This window comes from Cervus elaphus, chromosome 26 (assembly GCF_910594005.1).
Source record: "Cervus elaphus chromosome 26, mCerEla1.1, whole genome shotgun sequence".
NCBI lineage: Eukaryota > Metazoa > Chordata > Mammalia > Artiodactyla > Cervidae > Cervus > Cervus elaphus.
Genome location: NC_057840.1, coordinates 35,820,883 through 35,841,375, shown reverse-complemented (window position 1 = coordinate 35,841,375; position 20,493 = coordinate 35,820,883). Strand labels below are relative to the sequence as shown.

Below are 20,493 nucleotides of genomic sequence, written 5' to 3'. Positions count from 1 at the left end.
TCCAGGTGGTCGCAGAGTCGGACACGACTGAGCAGCTAACACTTTCACAACACTTCCATCAGGATAACGATGGTTTTCCTTATGTAATTATTTCTTCACCAGGGATGAGTTCAACCTGAAATTGACCCTTCTCAGTAATCAGTGGCAGGGGGTGATCCGCCGGGCCCAGCAGAGGCGAGGCATCATCGACAGCCAGATCCGCCAGTGGCAGCGCTACAGGGAGATGGCAGAAAAGCTCCGTAAATGGCTGGCGGAGGTGTCCTGTCTGCCCGTGAGTGGTCTGGGGAGTGTCCGGATACCCCTGCAGCAAGCAAGAGCCCTCTTTGATCAAGTGCAGGTAAGGTGCAAAGCGGGCTGTTTTTAAACCTCTTCTGCATTTTTGCTGCATGCTTTACCCTAACCCCGGTTCTTCAGGATTCTAGAGTGACACTGGAATGATGACAAGCTTTGTTCTCCAATGTCCACAGAAATGTACAAAATGATCCATTACAGAGTCCATATTTAACAGTGAAAGTCCCAGCTTCTTCACAGACTGCCTGCACTTCACCCCCAAAGCCCTCTAGGCAGCTCAGTGAGTCCCAGCCTGGATAGAAATGGCAAGCAGAGGAAAGCCTGGTGTTGATAATACATGTTTTACTCATGAGTTGTTTAAACATGTACCCTAAATATTCCAGGAAAGGTGAAAGGGTCAGTCCTGGGTGGGCTGTTTGTCCATTCCCCTTACTTTCACCACCTGGGAGTTTGGGACTCCAGCCTCCTAAAGAGAGACCTCCTCATCCTGTCATTGGTCCCTCCCAGTATATTTCGTGGGCTCCTCTTTCTTAAAGGTCATTCTCTGCTTCCTGTCTCCCCCTCGCTTCTCTGGGGAACCTCATCTCTACACATGGCTTCCGCTACTCCCTACCAGCAGAGAAGGGTCACTTTGGATCTTCCGGTCACATTCACTTCCTGAGCCTCCAACTCATGTGACCAGCCGCCTTTTAGCTTTATCTGCATCACAGACATACTATACTTGGTGGGTTCCAATAGTGCCTATGATCCCTGAACCAACCATTCTCCATCCATCCATTCCATGTGCCCAACCCAAGGAAATGTCATCACTGGTCTATATCCATGGTCTATATCCATCAGCAATGCTAGAGTCCTTCTAGAGCTCTACTCTTCTTTTTTCTCATGCTTCTTGCATCTTACATCCCTCAAGTCTTCATCCCCACTGCTGCTGCCTTAGATTAGATGATCATGATTTCTTCCCTAGATAGGCAAGCGCTTCCTAACCTATCTTTGTTGTTGTTGTTTAGTCTCTAAATCAAGTCTGACTCACTCTTGGACTCCAAGTCCTGTGGTTCACCAGGCTTCTCTGTCCTTGGAATTCTCAGGCAAGAATACTGGAGTGGATTGCCATTTCCTTCTCCAGGGGATCTTCCCGACCCAGGGATCGAACCCACATCTCCTGCATTGGCAGGCACTTTCTTCACCACGGAGCCACCAGAGAAACCCTAACGTGTCTTAGGGTATCCGATATATGACCTTCTTCCACTCCATTTTCTACCTGATGGCTTAATACTCTTCCATGAATCTCAGTCACTTTTACTATAAAAATCAGTCTCCTCTTTAAGGCCTGGTCTTGCCTCATCTTACACCACTCACTTATAGACATGCTATGCTGCAGCCACTGACAGCTGAGTCCAGTGTCCTGACCTCCTCATGATTTATCCTGTCGAGCGAGTTTGCCCGTCCTCGTTTCTCTGTGCGGAAGGTATTCTCTCCCTGACTCCTGGCCCTCATCGCACCAGATCCTTCTTCATCTGGTTGTGTCCCTGTGTCTTTCAAGACTCATGAAGCTTTTGCCTCTTGAAGAAGCCTTGCTATGCCCTCCACGTGGGTCAGACATCCCTCTGTGTCTCTCTGCATCAGTCTCATAGAGAAGTCTTCCTGTTGCATCATGACTGTGTTTAAAGGTTGGCAACAGAAACAGCCCTGTCTGGAATTCTCATTTATTTATATGTTGCTTCACTCGGGCCCGGAGTATAGGGTCAGTAAAGCTGTGGGGGAAGAAAGAAGGCATGTTATGGATGCAGAAATTTAGGATTATTTAAAAGCACTTATAATGGGGATATGGTGAAGAAAAGAAGGAGAAAGTAAAAAATCTCCGGTTCCTTTCAGTTCAAAGAAAAAGTGTTCCTGCGGCAACAAGGCAGCTACATCCTCACCGTGGAGGCCGGCAAGCAGCTTCTGCTTTCAGCCGACAGCGGGGCCGAGGCCGCCCTGCAGGCCGAACTCTCTGAGATCCAAGAGAAGTGGAGGTCAGCAAGTGTGTGTCTGGAGGAGCAGAAGAAAACACTGGCCGGCTTGCTGCAGGTAAGTTCAGCTCTTCCCTCCTATGGGTCTCATGTGGTTTAAAATGCCCTCATAATAGTTGTGCTGCTTCCTCAATGTCGTTATCCTATGAATCAAATAACGCTGATCATTATATCAGACCTTGCAGTATTTTGATCCCCTGTGTCTCGTTTAAGGCTTTGTCCTGTCTTGCCTGAACGGGAAAAGTTTCCCAATCTTCAGCAGTTTGTCTTTCGGGAAAATCCCCCAACAAAGTAGTTTTAAAACTAAAAAAACTGTCCAAGTGATGAACTCTTGATTCATGGCCAGTGCTAAGCCAGAAGCCATGAGATGACTTTATAAATCCAGACAAGAATGCAAAGAGGAGATTCCTCTCCCTAATCTAAGACCCTAAAGTGGTTTTCGAGATTGATATCTCTTATTTTATAGCAGGGGAAAACTATCCAAGAAGACACTCTTGATTTGATCCTAGCTTATCCAAGCAAGTTGCTGTAAGATAAAATCTCCAGGAGGTATATTAAGCCTGTAGTTGGATACAGACAGCATGCTGATCATACAGAAAGTTTAGGGAAATGTAGATGTATCAGACCTCCCACAATGTGCTTTTCTCCCTCACTTTCCAATTCTTTGCATAAGACACAATTAAATCAGCAGTTGAATGAAGGTATGGGGCTCTAAACTCAGATAAACCCAAGTTAAAACCATAAGAAATGAGGTAACCTGGCGAACTCAACCTATCAAAGCCTCAGTTTCCTAATCTGTAGAGTGGGTATGATCACATCTCTTTCATAAGACATTGTGAAGATTTAATGAAATAATGAAAGTGAATTATGTATCAAAGTACTTGGTACATACTGAGTACTCAACAAATGATGCAATTACTGTTGATATTATTAACATTTTGAAACAAAACATGACTAAATACCAAAGTTTTATATACGTTGATAATCACCAACACTTTATTTAATGAGATCATTTATTAAATTTGGCCTGTCCATTTTTGGATCAAAGGTAATAATAATAGAGTTAATAAAACACATTTTGCTTTTTTTCTCTGAATACTTAATGTTTGCACACTCATTTTTTTTCTGCTGAATTTTATTGAATAATATATTACCTTCTGTGCAGGAAGCAATGAATCAAAAATGCCACCCAACATATGTTAGAGAATCATTATTTGCACACAACACAATTCATCAGTAATACAATATGCCTAAGGATTAAAAACACTGTAAATCATTCTGTAGAGAGCATGTTAATCATATATTTTTTCTTTATTTGTGATTGACTTTTGGACACATTTCTAAGACTTACTGAGATGAGATGACTGAGTCATTTCATTTGCTTTCCTTGCCTGTCTTATTCGTTGGCATATAAAATGTCTGCTTTGATAAATGTTTACAGACCATAACATTTAGTTATTTCCTTATAATTCATTTAGTAAAACTCTTGGTTATAGCTTTAGAATCTAATCCATCTTTGGAAAGGGGAATCCTTATTCTCTTGTTAAAGTTGTATTTTTTATTTTTGGATCATACATTAGATCCTATTTACCTAAGAAAGAATTTATGGAGCTAAATTTTAATGTTTATACAGTCTCATTTTACTGTGTCTTTTCACCACAGCTATAATGCTTACCTATTTTTGCTTTTAATTGAATGCTGAGTAAATACGCCAAAAATACAGTCATCATAATTCTATGCCCTGTGTGTTTACCACCTTCACTATTATCTCTTAATTCTGTTATGAAGAATAAAAAGCTGCCCTTTTCTCTTTTTAGGTCAATGAACATTTCTTGTCCACATGTTGAGAGATTTCAGCGTGTGAGATGATTTAATTGAGAATGTTGTTCAGCTTAAGCAGAAAGAGGGTCTGTTATCTGCCCTGACTATGCTTAGCGTTGATGAACTAAGCATAGCTTGGGAACACCAAGATATTTTAATAAAGGGAAATTGGAGCAATTCTGTCCAAAACAGACACCTGGGACTTTTGGGTTTTGTTTTTGTTCTTTCTGGTGAATGGGAAGAAAGAATGTGGTTATATACTCTAAGAAGTTCCCCGAAGGAATTTTTTTAAAAAATGAAAATGTTGGGCCAAACTGTCAGTTTATTTAGAAACCAAAAGTCATTATGAGCAAGGAGGTAAGGTGGCCATTATGTCTCAGAGAAGACAGTTGAAATAGCAACTGTGTGTTGCTATGGTGAAAATAAGGCATCAGGAGAAAAGATAGAAAGAACTCAGACAGGAAAAGACTGGTGATGAAAGACAGTCAAAAGGATAATGTGAAGAGAAATGTGGCAGGATTTGGCACTAGGCTGATGACTAAAAACAACTCAAGTTGTCCCTGGAGCTCAGTAATTTAAGTTGTGGGAGAATGAGAGGCCAGGAGTGTGGCATATCAGACAAACATAAGGAGATTTGTTGAGTTGAATTTAATTGGCACAGAGACCCCAGATGTGGGCTATTTGTAGATAGGTTGCCGTAAAGAATCAGGTCTCCATCATGGTTGCTCTCTCTCTCTCTTTTTTTTTTTTCTTTTACTCTTCTTTTTTTAATTACCCAAGAAGTCATGTGTCTGAAAAAAAATTCAGGTAAGAACTGAAGTACAGAGAGTTAAAAAAAAAAATGAAATTTCCCGTACATGACACCACCACTCAAATCCAAATCCTAGTACCTTTCCTAGAGGTAACCTTTGTTACCTTTGGTGTGTAATATTCTGAAACACAACCACAGCATGTATGCTTTCTTCTGTCAGCACCTAGAGATCTACCACGTTCCTTACCACCATGCTATTACCTCTTTTTTTTTTTTTTTAATTAATTAATTTGGTTGCTCTGGGTCTTAGTTGCTAGATCTTCAATCTTTGTTGCAGCATGCGGACCTTTAGCTGTGGCACGCAGGATCTAGTTCCTTACCAGGAATCAAACCTGAGCCCCCTGCATTGGGAGCATAGTCTTAGCCCCTAGACCACCAGGGAAGTCCCAATACTCTACCTCTTTACCTGTTACATTCTCCTTCAGAGTACTGATCAGTACTGACATATAAGATGTACATTTAAAATTTTTGAATTCTCTTTCTTCTACTTTTTTTTGCTTTTAGTTCATACTGTTTATGTATTGAATTGAATCAGAGCCAGGTTTATATTACTTGTACATTTCATATCAAATTCTCTTACCTAATATGTATTTTCACTCTGAAAGAGATTCCATATCCTCTTTTCTATCCCTTATAGTGTGTTGAGATAATGGAGACCTGAGTGCAGTAATGGGTGGATTTAAGAAAGAGGCAAAGTAGTGTGTTTATACTCTTAGCTCTGTAGACAGATTTGGATCCAGAACACATTTTTGAAAACTCATAATATTCTGGACATTGTCCTTGACATCTTGACACCAATCATTTCCTTGCATTCTCCCGCAATTTTTGAGAATTTGTGTTATTTCGGTTTTCGTAAGGAACACTGAGACATAGCGCCTCACCTACTTGAAGTCACGCAGATAATGAGAAAAGTTGAGAACTCAGCTCTTCTGCTGCTGACGCCCATGGCTATGGATATGGACGCCTTTGCAGTAGTCATCAGTGTAACTTTAATCCATTCTTAGGGAGTTGAGAAGAGTTTTTCTTGTTTTCTAACTCCCTCTTCCTTAAAATTTCTTTCTCTGCCCATTCTAGGACTGGGAAAAATGTGAGAATGGAATAGCTGATTCTCTGGAGAAACTACGAACTTTCAAAAAGAGGCTTTCCCAGCCTCTCCCAGATCATCATGAAGAGCTCCACGCGGAGCGGATGTGCTGCAAGGTAAACCACTGGACTAAGCTTTTAACTGTCACCTACCTGTGCTTCTGGGCTTCCCTCGTGGCTCAGATGTTAAAGAATCTGCCCTGCAATGCAGGAGACCAGGGTTCGATCCCTGGGTCGGGAAGATCCCCTGAAGAAGCAAATGGCTACCCACTCCAGTATTCTTCCCTAGAGAATTCCATGGACAGAGCCTGGCAGGCTATGATCCATGGGGTCGCAGAGTCAGGTACAACTGAGTGACTAACACTTCCACTTTCTTGTGCTTCTAGTGTGATGCCTTTGAAAGCATAATTCAGTTGAGCTCCTGTAACTGTCTACATGTAGGTGCAAGTTTCTGTTATCTTGCATTAGGACAGGTAGCTCTGATGAAACTTGCTTATTGATTCATTGCAGTTGATGAAATTATAGACTAGTTGATGGATTACCAGGAGTGAGTCAATAAAAATATAAAACACAACATTAAAAGACATTTAAAACCTAGTTTAAGAGCAATAAAGACAATCCTTCTAAACCGTTCACACTGGACAGTCATTCAGCAGAAGAGTCTAGTTCACATATAAAAGAGTGAGGCTCGGCAACATGGAAATTCTGTAGACCATGGTCCTTGGAGAAACACAACCTGCTCTCTAGGCTCTTATCTATAAGAAAAACAGGAACTATAGGTAGCTGATTGCACTTACTGCATTGAGACACACAGTCCTTTGTATCTTCAGGGCCCTATCAATTTAAAGATTATGATCAACACCTCAAATGGCACTTGGAAGCCAATCAGTAGCTAATACAGACCACTCCCTGCAGTGGGGGCTCACTGAGACCGACATGATTTCGTAGGAACAAATCTGTAGGATTTGTTCCATTCACTCCTGGGTAGCAAAGTCAAGTGCCGAGACAGCAGTTCTCTGCTGAGCAATATGCAGATCAAAACCAAGTTATCTTTAAAGATGCTTTTTCCCTCCAATGAAACATGTCCTCATGTTCTCCAAGTCATTTGTAAATTACTGCGCTGGAGTGACTGTTTAAAACTTCACACAGACATAAATGATTTGGATTTTGATCAGAAGTTCTCTGCTTCACTTTGTCTAGGAAGTCATAAGCCTTTAAGAAAGATTAATTTTTTAAAAATGTATATATTTATTTGGCTGCACCAGATCTTAGTTGCAGCACATGGGATCTCTAATTGAGGCATGTAGAATCTAGTTCCCTGACCAGGGATTGAACCCACGTCCCCTGCATTTGGAGCTCAGAGTCTTAGCCACTGGACCACCAGGGAAGTCCCAAGAAAGATTAATTTTTAAAGAAGCCCAGAAATCATTAAAAGAGTAGATATAAGAATTTTTCTTCAGTATTAAAATGTGAGGATGATCTTTGAAAAGAGGCAGATTTAGGAAAAACAAAGGAAGTATACTTTATGTCATGGATGATAAGGGAGTGAAATATTATCTAGAGATGTAAAGTCAGTAGTGTGCAAAGATTAAAGAAAATTTAAGTCCGTGACTGTAAATCTATGACAAATGATTAAAGAAAACTTTCAATAGGCAGGAATGGGCATTTAGTGGACTCCTGTGTGCCCATGACTGACCAGTGTTATCTCAGTTGGCACAAATGCAAGCTCCTGAGGACAGTCTGTTATTTCCCTTCTACAAATGAGGAAAATGAAGCAGCTAGAAGTTTCATAACTTTTCAAAGTTGGTAATTATCAGAGTTTCCTGAATCCAAGGGCTATATTTTTATCACACAAACATCTAAAATGGAGTCCGAGAGTTTGTGAGAGTTGGTCCCTGGTGGTGGTGTTTCTTTTTTAAACCCATACACCAAATCTGATATTTGAGTTTGGGGTGGAGTTGAAAATTGGTATAAAAAGAAGAAAATCTTTACATTGATATGGCAGTTTAATATGACTACAGATATAGACAGAAATGCTGCATATTTAATACTCCCGGATGGTTTGGTCTTTCAGCCAAACACTGTTACCATGAGACCTTGTGTCCCAAAATACACAACAGTTACAAACACGCCCTGCTATTAAGTTTGGAGATTAGAAGGATGCAGTCCGGTCCAGCTTTCTGCTACTCTTTCCCCCAAACCACCTTAGCAGCAAAACAAAGCAATTACCTAGAAAATTCTGGCTAAAACCTAGTTTGCTTAAATTGCCTGAGAAGTTAGCCTCAGGCTACCGTTAATTGCCTTTGCCTTTGGAAACTTGTCTCCGGTTTGATGAGACAGAAGAGAAGGTAAAAGCCATGTGAAATATTCTATTCATGAACAAAATTAGCTGGAATCTAAAAACATCAACAGCTGGCAAAAAGCAAGAGCTATACAAATTGTAAAACTAGTCATCTGTTCAGAGCGTTGCAAAAACTGTTGAAAAAACATTCAAATATTGTTATATGGATTTTTGTTCCCTGAAATTATTCCCCGAAAGGACAAAATAACATATTTTACCAGTAACTGAACAATCTCTCTTCTGCAGTAAACATATTCAGTCCATTATTTTAAATCAAGTAATACACCATGGTTGGATGGTATCACCAACTCAATGGACATGGGTTTGGGTGGACTCAGGGAGTTGGTGATGGACAGGGAGGCCTGGCGTGCTGCGGTTCATAGGGTTGCAAAGAGTCGGACACGACTGAGCGACTGAACTGAACTGAACTGAACTGAAATACCAGCCACACATCTTTTTAGCTACAGTGTATCAGTAAGTCTGTAGCAATTGATAGTGTTAGAAGATGAGAATTAAATCTAGTAGTTTGGATTTTTAAAAAGTATTGCACAAACATGATAGGTCACTTGAGATGAAGGTAAAGGATTTTATGAAGCTGATTTAAAAGTAAGTAAGATCAATGTGGTGATGAAACTTGAACTAGGAAAGACAATCAGAAGCCGTCAGTGAAGTGGAAAATAGATCTTTATTTCCAGTTAGGAAAGATTCTGTAAGCAACCTGGTACTATATCAGAAGAACCTGGCAAATTATTAGATTATGTAGGAAGCAAATAAAGTGTTGAGTTGGCCAAAAAGTTCATTCAAGTTTTTTCATAACATCTGATGGAAAAACCTGAACTTTTTGACCAACCCAATAGATACCAGTTTGGGTGTTTAAATAGAATGGAATGGAAAGGTAATGACATCAAGTGCCAGTAACAGGTCACTTTAGTTGTGTCCAACTCTTTGAGACTCTATGGACTGTAGCCCACCAGACTCCTCTGTCCTTGGGATTCTCCAGGCAAGAATACAGGGTTGACATGCCCTCCTCCAGGGGATCTTTCTGACCCAGAGATCAAACCCGAGCCTCAAGTCTGCTGCATTCCCAGGTGCCACCTGGAAGCACAGAGACATCAAGAGGGGATTTCAAATACACTTGAGAAATGGATGATGACAGATGCCCATGGGTATTCAAGTTTTGTGCTTTTCTTTTTTTTTTTTTTTTAAATCTAGGAATTAGAAAACGCAGTTGGGAGCTGGACAGATGACTTGGCACAGCTGACAGTGCTGAAGAAGGCTCTCTGTGCTTACATCAGTGAAGATGATATCTCCATCCTTAACGAACGCATGGAGCTTCTGCAGAGGCAGTGGGAAGAACTATGCCACCAGGTGAGACAAACTCTAGACACTCAGCATCTGCTCAGAAAGGCTGAGAACTAGAAGATGATTTGAAATGTCTGTGGCTGTATCCACATTTGGACCTGTCCCATTTGGATAGAGGAAAACTCTGGGCTTATTATGACAATGCTTCAAATTTAGACAATTATATCTTAACACTCTATTTTAAATGCATCCAAACTGGATTCTCTTGCTCTTTCTTTTACTGGCTGTCAAAATATTTTTAAAAGGAAGTACAGTTATGTGGTTCATAGATGTGGTTTTGCTAGGTAGATATTGGTGGTCTCTTTCATACTTAAAACAGGTAAGAAAGCATGATTTTATTTGCAGTTTTAGCTGATGCTATGAGTGGTTTGTATGTGTATGCATGCTCAGTCACTTCAGTTGTGTCCAACTCTTTGCAACCCCATGGATCATAGCCCAGCAGGCTCCTCTGTCCATGGAGTTTTTCCTGGCAAGAATACTGGAGTGGGTTTCCATGTCCTCCTCCAGGCAATATTCCTGACCTAGAGATCAAACCCATATCTCCTGCATACAGGAAGATTCTTTACTGCTGAGACACTGGGGAAGCCTGGTTTTGTACATTTAACATTTCTTATTGCTCTTGATTTATGATAGTTGTTTCCAAATAATTCATGGGTGTATGATATTTTTAGCTATACTTTACTCATTTAGTAAGTGCATTCTAAGTGCGTGCGGGGTAAGTCACTTCAGTTGTGTCCAACTCTTTGCAACCCTATGGACCGTTGCTCATCAGGCTCCTCTGTCCATGGAGTTCTCCAGGCAAGAACACTGGAGTGGGCTGCCATGCCCTCCTCCAGGGGATCTTCCTGACCCAGGGATCAAACCTGCATGTTCTACATCTGCTGCATTGGCAAGCGGGTTCTTTCCCACTAGTGCCCCTGGGAAGCCCACATTCTATGTGCACGATACCTTAAAAGAGATCCCAGATTGGGTTTTGATTTGGAAATGAAAGAGAAAGATTGCTGGAGTGACAAGGAGTGGACACTCAAGGCAAATAGGAATAATAGGGCCTATAAGTAAAGAATGGCTCTGACTTATGGCCTTGAGATCATACGTTTCAGGAAGCAGGAACCATGTCTATAGGGTCCCTTACTGTACCTTCATTACCTTGCCTGGCACAAAATAGGTTATGATGCATATTTGTTAAATGAATCAGTCACATTAATTATTGTAAATTTCACAAGCTATAGTAGATGTCCCTACTATGTAGTTTACCATTGAGCTGAGACTAAAATCTGTTAAAAAGAACTTATACAGTGAAGAGGAAAACCAGGTCTAAGTAAAACAATACACAAAAATGTAAGCAAACTAAGGACAGTGTGGACTGCAGAGAATAAAGGAAGTGCTTAGTGAACTGGATAAATCTTGAATTGAGTGCTGAGATCAGAGTGGGACACATGGCTTGGTGTAGGGGGAAAAGTGGATGTGCTAGACAAGGTTGCAGCTTGAAAAAGGTACAGGATTAGAGCAGAGAGAGAACCTGGCTGGAGAAAGGTAGCTGTTGGAAGGATGAACTGGAGAAAAATTCTGGAGCACACTTGGCAAATGCGTGTGTGTGTGTGTGTGTGCGCGCGCGCTTTTAAAAGAAAGAATTGTAAGAGGTGATTTTCATTAAGCACATTAATGATTTGCATTCAAAATTCACTTAGCCAACTTTTCCCAGGGCTGTACATTCTCAGTGAACCCAGTGAGAAACTTAAATGGAGAGTGTTGATATTCGTCACACTTTATTCTTTTCTGAGTCTTCAATCCAGAATCTATATCGTCGAGTAAATTAGTGTATACTTTTTAATGTCAAGATTTTATCATAGTGTATATAAATAAAAGATATTTGGTAGATATAGTCATTCAAGAATGATCACAGCAATCTTAAGTTACCCTTTTGAGCTTTGTTCATCTGTTTTTCTTAAAACTGAGACAAGTCTAGCACTGCTTGCTGACTCAGTACTTTTTAGTAGATTGTGTGAAATGTATTAGACTAGATCCATTTCTCTAGCTAATTGAGGTCGGTGAAACTTTCAGAGAGATAACACTTTAAATACTGGCTCCCATCACCTTCCCAAACCTACCATGAAATTCTCTACCCCAAGATCTTGCTCAGGCCATTCTTCTTGCCTAAACTTCCTGCCTAGACTGTTCATTCCTTCTTTTTTGATTTTCTAATCTATCCTCTTCTCTTGAATTCCACCACTCCTGTGATGCCACTGTTTGAGATGCTCAGATCTCTGTGTTTTCCTGTTCCTCTGAACTCCCAACTAAGTTTTGGTCTGTGCCATCAGGTGACAGTACTCTGTTCCTCTGTTCCTCCCTTCTTCTCCTTCTTTTTATGTTTGCAACTTGATTTGAAGACTATGAAGCTCTTGAGGACAAATGTTTTCTTTGCATCTCCAGTACCTAGAACAGCTGAGGGTTCATTTATACTGTTGATCATCAAGATAGGACTTTAGGACATTTATTTTATTTCTTACATTCCTCTAAATGTAAAATAATGACAAGGCTTCTGAATATTTTGGAGGGTGAGAAGATTATGAGTATGTAATAATACTTTTTGGCTTAGGAAGACTGGTACTATGGAAGAAAACCATTGTGTATAGAGGATGCTCACTTCCAGTTACAAGCTGAACAAGTTCCAGGGATTTAATGTCCAGCATGGGGACTATAGTCAACAGACCAGATTATATACTTTAAAGTTGCTAACACAGTATATCTTAAATGCTCTCACCACACATCAAATAATGGTAATTATGTGAAGTGCTAGAGGGGTTGATTAACCTTGTAATCATTTCCCAGAGTATATGACTATCAAATCATCACATTGTACATCTTAAATTTGCACAATGTTACATGTCATCTATATCTCATGAAAGCTAGAAAAGGAAAAAATGTTACATTGTAAAATTGCTCAGCAGACTTACATATAGCTAGGCCACAGTCTGTTTAGAAATACATTTTGAAAGCACCTGTTGATCATATCACATTCTGTGAAGAGATTAATACCTTGCACCTGTGAGTAGACCAAGACAAGTTTAAAAAAAAAAAAAAGAGGAAGCAGAAACAGTGTTTCTAGAAACCTTCTATATTGAGTGTCTTAAGGCCTGAAGCTGAAACATACCCATCCTCACATTGCTTCAGTCTAAAGATTCCCTTGTAGCTCAGTCAGTAAAGAGTCGGCCCTGCAATGCAGGAGACCCAGGTTTGATTCCTGGGTTGGGAAGATCCCCTGGAGAAGGAGATGGCTACCCACTCCAGTATTCTTGCCTGGAAAATCCCATGGACGGAGGAGCCTGGCAGCCTGGCAGTCTATGGGTTTGCAAGAGTCAGCCACGACTGAGCGGCTAGCTAAGCACAGCACACAATTAAATCAGCAAGAGTTTAGTCATGTGGATTCATACCAACGTTGCCAGGATATAACCGGAAGGAGAAGTATAGACCAGTTACTACTTTTTGAGTTAGTGTTTCCGGAGAACTTCTGTCAAGCATGAAACCACAAAAGGAAATGAGCTGGTGCCTATGTCTCACTTTAAAAAGTTAAAAACTTTAGCGAAACAAGGCATAATCCCCTTGTTAAAGACCGAATAGTGTGTTCATGTTCCAATGAAAGCAGCTGGTGAGAAGGATGAACTGACTGGGGCTCCAAACGAGGAGGAGAGGGCCGCCCTGTGCGTGAACACTGCAGAGTTGAGGTAACAGAAATGCGTCCTGCCTTCAAGTAGAACCCCCGAAAGGACTATTGTGCCTGCGGATAGTCAACGCTTCTATTTGCTTTCATTCCGGCTTTGGTTTGTAGAGCTGTGTGTAATTCCAGCTGAGATATAAATATATCATCATTGTAATTGCTCGGTGTTCTTTCAGATTGTCATGGTAAAAATATTTGAAGCAAAAGAGGATGTGTTTCCTGTTCAGCTGCCTCACACTCTGGAGGTTTTCGCTGGTGTTTGTCAGCTGTTGGCAGTGCAATGTGTTTAAACCCTTGAGAAAACATAAATATGTGCTAAACTGATAAGTAAGTTGAGGGCTTCCACTGAACTCAAAGAACACACCAAGAGGAAAACGCCGTCCCCATTATTAATTTAAATCTTTTGAAAAGCTTTTGGTACCAGTTTGTAACCACTGTTTATGGCCTACCTGTTCCTTTCAACTGCTACTCTGCATAAGCAAGTAAAATGAAAATAACAGTTGCATGGTGTGTGAAAAAGACTAGAAATGTGTATTCAAGCTGCTTCATGAACACATCAGTGTCAAAGAGAAAAAAGTGTTCAAAACGCAAATTTTGTATATAGTTGTACTAGTCTACTAGTAGTAATAGCAGTTAACTAGACTTAACTTTTGTTGGGCTTCCCTGATGGCTCAGGTGGAGAGACACAGGAGACCTAGGTTCGATCCCAGGATTGGGAAGATCTCCCAGAGGAGGGCATGGCAACCCAGTCCAGTATTCGTGCTCGGAAAATCTCATGGACAGAGGAGCCTGGTGGTCTGTGATCCATGGTGTTGCAAAGAATCGGACATGACTGAAGTGACTGAGCATTTAACTTTTGTTAGCTCTTTAGGATGTACTGGTCACTTTCTTGAATTGTTTTCTTGTTTGAAGAATATATTATGAGCCTACAGTGTTCCAGTGCATAAGACATTTCATATAGCAGGCACATGTTTACTGCAAACCATAAACATTTGTTTAATGAAATTTGGGACAAATGGAAGATTAATTTACAAACAATGAAAATAAAGCTTAAGAAAGATGAATAATCTTGCCCTAGTCATAATCAGTAGTAAGTGATAGAGGTTATTTTTGAATCTCATCTGCATCTGGTATTTGATCATAACATTATATTGCAACGTGTATCAAAAACTCAAGCTTTGCCAGTCAACGTGGCCCTCAAATGTGTCTGACCTCCTCTCTCCCTGTCTCTGAAAAGAGGGTAATACCTACCTCTCAAAAGAAGTAGATAATATTTTCTGTTGTGTGGTTGTCTTCCCTGCAGTGTTGTTGCTAAAGCCCTGGAATTTATTCTTGCTTATGGCCAGGATTTGAGGGAAGACTCAGAGGTACCACACATAGCAGAACTATACATCGTCTGAAGTCTGAAGGGCAGGGCTTTCTAACTTTGTATGGAAAACAGTTGCTTTGGGCAATTTCAACTATGAAAATATAGTTTCAGCTTGGATGGCAGTCAAAGCAAAGATTGTAATATTAGAGTGATTCTGATATTCTGTGAATGAAAAAGAAAGTTATGTCCACCAGAAAGTTCAAAATCTTAGCATTCCAGCAGATGGAAATATACTCTGCCATCAGAGGTTGAGAGGAAAGTGGCGCTGGAGGAATCGTGCTCTTCACGACTGTCTTAGTAGAACTTAATATAGGTGAGATTTGTCTCTAAAACTTTTAATCTGTGTGTTTTTTTTTCCATTCCCATCAATACCCACAATAAGTAAATGCACTATTGTTCTTCCTTGAAGAAAAATTAATGGTAAAGTGAATTATACCAATGGGGAAATACTTAATGGATTCCTAAGTGTCACCTCTACCCAGAGAAATTTTTATTTTAAAATATATTAACTCAAAACAGTGAATTTCTAATGGTAACATTTCAAAATTTGTGGCAGGATATAGGGTTTGCTCTCTAGGCAGTTCAATAAGCTGGACCTGGCAAGAATATCCTGGGCTTATAGTCTAATTCCCAACTTTGTTTTTTTTTTTTTTTTGAGAGAACTTCTTCAGTATCTTTTTTTCAACTTTTTAAAATGGAAATATAGTTAATTTACAATGTTGTGTTAGTTTCAGGTTTTTAGAACAGTGATTCAGAATATATATGTGTGTGTGTGTATATATATATAAAATTTTTCAGATTATTTTCCATTATCAGTTATTATAAGATTGAATATAGTTCTGTGTGTGATACAGTAGGGCATTGTCAGTTATCTATTTTATGTATAGTAGTGTATATATGATAATTCCCTCCCCTCAGTCACTGTTTCTTTTGGTAACCATAAGTTTTTTTTTCTATGTCTGTTAATCTATTTTCTGTTCTGTAAGTAAGATCATTTATATAATTTTTTTTTAGATTCCACATGTAAGCAGTATCATATAATATTTTCCTTTCTGTGACTTCCTTCACTTAATATGATAATCTCTAAAGCCATTCATGTTACTTCAAAGTCATTATTTTGTTATCTTTTATGGCTAAGAATAATTCGTCTGTTGATGAACACTTAGGTTGCTTCCATGTCTTGGCTATTCTAAATAGTGATGCTTTGGACACAGGGGTACGTTTATCTTTAAGAATTACATATGTGCCCAGGAGTGAAGCTGCAGGATCATATACAGCAGCTCTATTTTTAGTTTTGAAAGAACCTCCATAATGTTCTCCATAGTGGCTACACCAACTTACATTCCCACCAACAGTGTAGGAAGGATCCTTTTCCATACTTTCTCTAGCATTTATTATTTGTAGACTTTTTGATGATAGTCATTCTGACAAGTGTGAGTTGATACCTCATTGCAGTTATGATTTGCCTTTCTCTAACAATTAGTTTTATTGAACATTTTTCATATGCTTGTCAGCCATCTGTATGTCTTCTTTAGAGAAATGTCTATTTAGATCTTCTGTTTATTTGTTGATTGAGTTTCTTTCTTTCTTTTTTTTTTTTAATTCAGCTGTGTGAGCTGGTCATATATTTTGGAAATTAATCCCTTGTCAGTTGCATTGTTTACAAATATTTTCTCCTATTCTGTAGGTTGCCTTTTCATTTTGTTTATGGTTTCCTTTGCTGTGCAAAAGTTCTTAAATTTAGTTAGGTCCCATTTGTTTATTTTTGTTTTTATTTCCATTACTCTATGAGATGGATCAAAAAAGATATTGCTAGAATTTATGTCAGAAAGTGTTCCACCTGTTTTCCTCCAGGTGTTTTTGTAGTATTCAGTTTTACATTTAGGTCTTTAATCCATTTTGAGTTGATTTTAGTAGATGGTGTTAGAGAATGTTCTAATTTCATCCGATGTCGCTGCCCAATTTTCCCATCAACATGTATTGAAGAGACTGTCCTTTCTCCAATGTATATTCTTGCCTCCTTGTGTTGTGGATTAATTGACCATAGGTGCATGGGTTTATTTCTGGGCTTTCATTGAACCATGTGCCTGTTTTTGTGCCAGTACCATACTGTTTTCATTACTGTAGCTTTGTAGTGTAGTCTGAAGTCAGAGAGCCTGATTCTTCCAGCTTTCTTTTTCTTTCTCAAGATGTCTTTGACTGTTCAGTCTTTTGTGTTTCCATACAAATTTTGAATTTTTTTATCCCAGTTGTGTAAAAAATTCCATTGGTGATTTGATAGGGATTACACTGACTCTGTAGATTGTGTTGGATAGTATGGTCATTTTAACAATATTGATTCTTCCAATCCAAAAACACAGTATTTCTTCCCATCTCTTTGTGTAGTCTTCAGTTTCCTTCACCAGCATCTTACAGTTTTCAGAGTACAGATCTTTTGCTTCCTTATGAAGGTTTATTCCTAGGTATTATATTCTTTTTCATGTGATTAGCTCCCATTCTTTTCTAAGATGCAGAATCACAGAGATTTGGGGCTGTGAGGGACCTTGAATATTATTCCTAATCAATAACAGAGCCAACCCTAGACAGAATTGCTAACTAGGAAGTATATGACACTTTAGAAATATTTTCACATTCATTTGAAAAAGAAAATTCATTCAAAAATCATTGAAAAGTAAAATAGATCTATGGAAAAAAAGAATATATTTATTAAATCAAAATGTAGCAAAATGTTAACAGTTTTAGTCTAGGGAGTATGTCATAGCTGTTTACCACACGAGTCCTTCAACTTTTCTGTATGTCTGATGTTTTTCATAATTAAATGTTAGTGTAAAAAGGAAAATTGAGAGATAAGTGTTTAATGCAGTGAGATGAATGTCAGAAATCTAGCATTATCAACTTGACTGTACAGAATGTCTGCAAAAGTGGATCATCTTGCCACTCAAATAACATTGTATTTTACTAACATGCAGTTTAACTCAACTAGAAGCATTCCGTAGTATCTCAACCAGTACTGCAAAGACAAGAGTATTATGAAGTCAGAAAAGTTTAAATTTCTCAAAAGGATCATTCCAGACCTAAAAATAAGAAAATAAATCCATTGTATCTACAATGTATAACAACAAAGAAAAGTCACCTAATAAAAAAAAAAAATTAAGAAATGAACATGGAATTTGACCAGACAGTTCTCCAAAGAAGTCAGACAAATGGTTAAGAACATGAAAAGATTCTCAATATCATTAGCCTTCAGGGAAATGCAAATCAAAACCACAGTGAAATATCACTTTATATACACTAGGATGACTGTAATCCAAAAGACAGATAATGACAGGTATTGGTGAGGATATGAAGAAATTGGAACCCTACTGCTAGTGGGAATGTAAAATGGTATAGTCATTTAGAAAACAATCTATAGTGTTACCATACAACTCAGCAAGTCTACTCCTGGGTATACACCCCAAGAGAAATGAAATTTATGTCCACACAAACACTTGCACTCAAATGTTCATAGCAGCATTATTCATAACAGCCCAAAAGTGGACACAAGTCACATGTTCATTGGTAGATGAATTGATAAATAAAATGTGCTATGTGCTGTGCTTAGTCACTCAGTCGTGTCCAACTCTTTGTGACCTCATGAACTGTAGCCCGCCAGGCTTCCCTGTCCATGGGGGTTCTCCAGGCAAGCATACTCGAGTGGGTTGCCATGCCCTCCTCCAAGGAATCTTCCCAACCCAGGGATCGAACCCAGGTCTCCTGCATTGCAGGCAGATTCTTTACCAGCTGAGCCACAAGGGAATCCCCAAAAATGTGCTGTACCCACCTGAAAAAAATATATTCAGCAATTAAAAGGAATGAAGTACTGATGCATGCTCCAGTGGATGAACCTTAAAAACATTATGCGAAGTGAAAAGAGCGAGTCATGAAGATCACATATCAATTGATTCTGATTATGTGAAATGTCCAAAATAGATAAATGCATAGAGATAGAAAGTAGATTAAGGTTGGGAGGAAGATGCTGGGGTAGGCAAGGGAGTGAATTCTGGGGTGGGGCGGGGGCTGGGTGTTGTATTAATGAAAATGTTACAACACTGATTGTGCTGGTAGTTGTAAAACTCTGTTAATATTCCAAAAAACCACTGAGTTGTACACTTTATAAACAGACAAATTGTATGGTGTGGAAATTACATCTCAGTAAGGCTGTTATATGAAAAAGAAAAGAAACAAGGGTACATAAATAAAAAAGAAAACAAACAGGGGTATAAAAGAGTTTGCTCAAAGTAAAGTGATCAGGATAGAGCTGATCAGGAACTGAGCCTCTCCCTCTGTGTCCCTTGGTCCACCCTCTCCAGACACGTGATGCTCAACTAATTCTGCCTTCTTTCCTTCCTTCCTTTCTTCCCTATTTTTCTTTTTTCCCTTTTCCTTCCTTCTTTTGTCTTTTCTTTTTTTCCCGCCCATTCCCTTCCCCCTTTCCTTATTCTTCTCTTGTTTCTTGCTTATATATTTTTTAGTTAAAGTACATTCAGTGATCCCGTATCATAGCTGCAGAACCAACTGTAGTGAGACGCTGGATTGTTGAGAACCTTTTATGAGAGAACATGCCCGTGGCTCTTGGGAGGGAAGTAGAGCGTTCAGTGTCTCCCACTCCCACTCACAAATCCTGGTTGTGAAACTCAGTAGGCTAGAGCAGTACCCTGGGACTGAGCCTCCGGGAACAGCGGCCTAAAGAGATCCACAACCACTGCTCGTCTTAGTCCACCCAACAGACTTCATTTGCTTCGTCCCTCAGGCTATGAGTTCCGTTCTGATTATCCTGTTGCGTTTTCTCCCATTTTGAACTTTTCAGCTCTCCTTAAGGCGACAGCAAGTAAGTGAGAGATTGAATGAGTGGGCCGTCTTCAGTGAAAAGAACAAGGAGCTTTGCGAATGGCTGACTCAGATGGAAAGCAAGGTTTCTCAGAATGGAGACATTCTCATTGAAGAAATGATTGAGAAGCTCAGGAAGGTAACAGATGTGTGGCTACATGTGTTTTACTCTTCGTAGTGTTTAGGCATTGGTACGGAAGATGGCCTTACTCCTAGTTGCTTTCCTGACAAAGGAGCACTCTTACAAACACTTCATCTTTTTAATATGAAATCAATGTGCCTGGAAAGGCCTCCTTGACCTATAAATCATATAGAATATTTTCAATTTGTGATGAAATAGATTGTCTGCTGATAGATAACATTCAGTTTTTTTGGATTTTATCTGCCTGTTCAGTAGGAATTATTTATGTGTGTTAGTTTTCTTTGTTTTTAATCAGAGTATAATTGATTTATTGTTTGTTTTTAAAGAGGTAAAAATCACTAGAGAGGAACTAAAAGAAAAAATTCCTAGGATCCATTAAACTGACATTTTCTCTATAAAACATGATTTATAGACAGTTACAGGAATGAGGACTCTTCTGGGAATTTTAGCTTCATATTAATTTCAAGTTATATATGATGATGAAAGTATTTTTTTATGTTCAAATGGATCCAGAATGTTTTTCATGTCTATATAGGATTGGTCAGTTTTAATAGCATTTTAAAGTGTTTTTGATGGTTCCAGTGATGTTTCCACACTGCATTTGAACAATTAATCATTTTAATTTTATATTCCTCTTAAGCACATATTGCCATCTGAAATACAGTGCATGTTCCTGATTTGTT

General features: G+C 39.1%; 1 protein-coding gene across 3 annotated transcripts in view; it reads left to right on the top strand.

Moving 5' to 3' along the window:
• Positions 1-20,493, top strand: part of SYNE1 (spectrin repeat containing nuclear envelope protein 1) — a 482,339-nt gene that overhangs the window by 395,496 nt on the left and 66,350 nt on the right. For all 3 annotated transcript variants that reach the window (XM_043888326.1, XM_043888327.1, XM_043888325.1), the window contains 5 exons: positions 103-337; positions 2,164-2,358; positions 6,007-6,132; positions 9,569-9,724; positions 19,649-19,807. In XM_043888326.1, the coding sequence (XP_043744261.1) occupies positions 103-337; positions 2,164-2,358; positions 6,007-6,132; positions 9,569-9,724; positions 19,649-19,807 (871 nt within the window). The remainder of the gene's footprint in view (positions 1-102; positions 338-2,163; positions 2,359-6,006; positions 6,133-9,568; positions 9,725-19,648; positions 19,808-20,493) is intronic.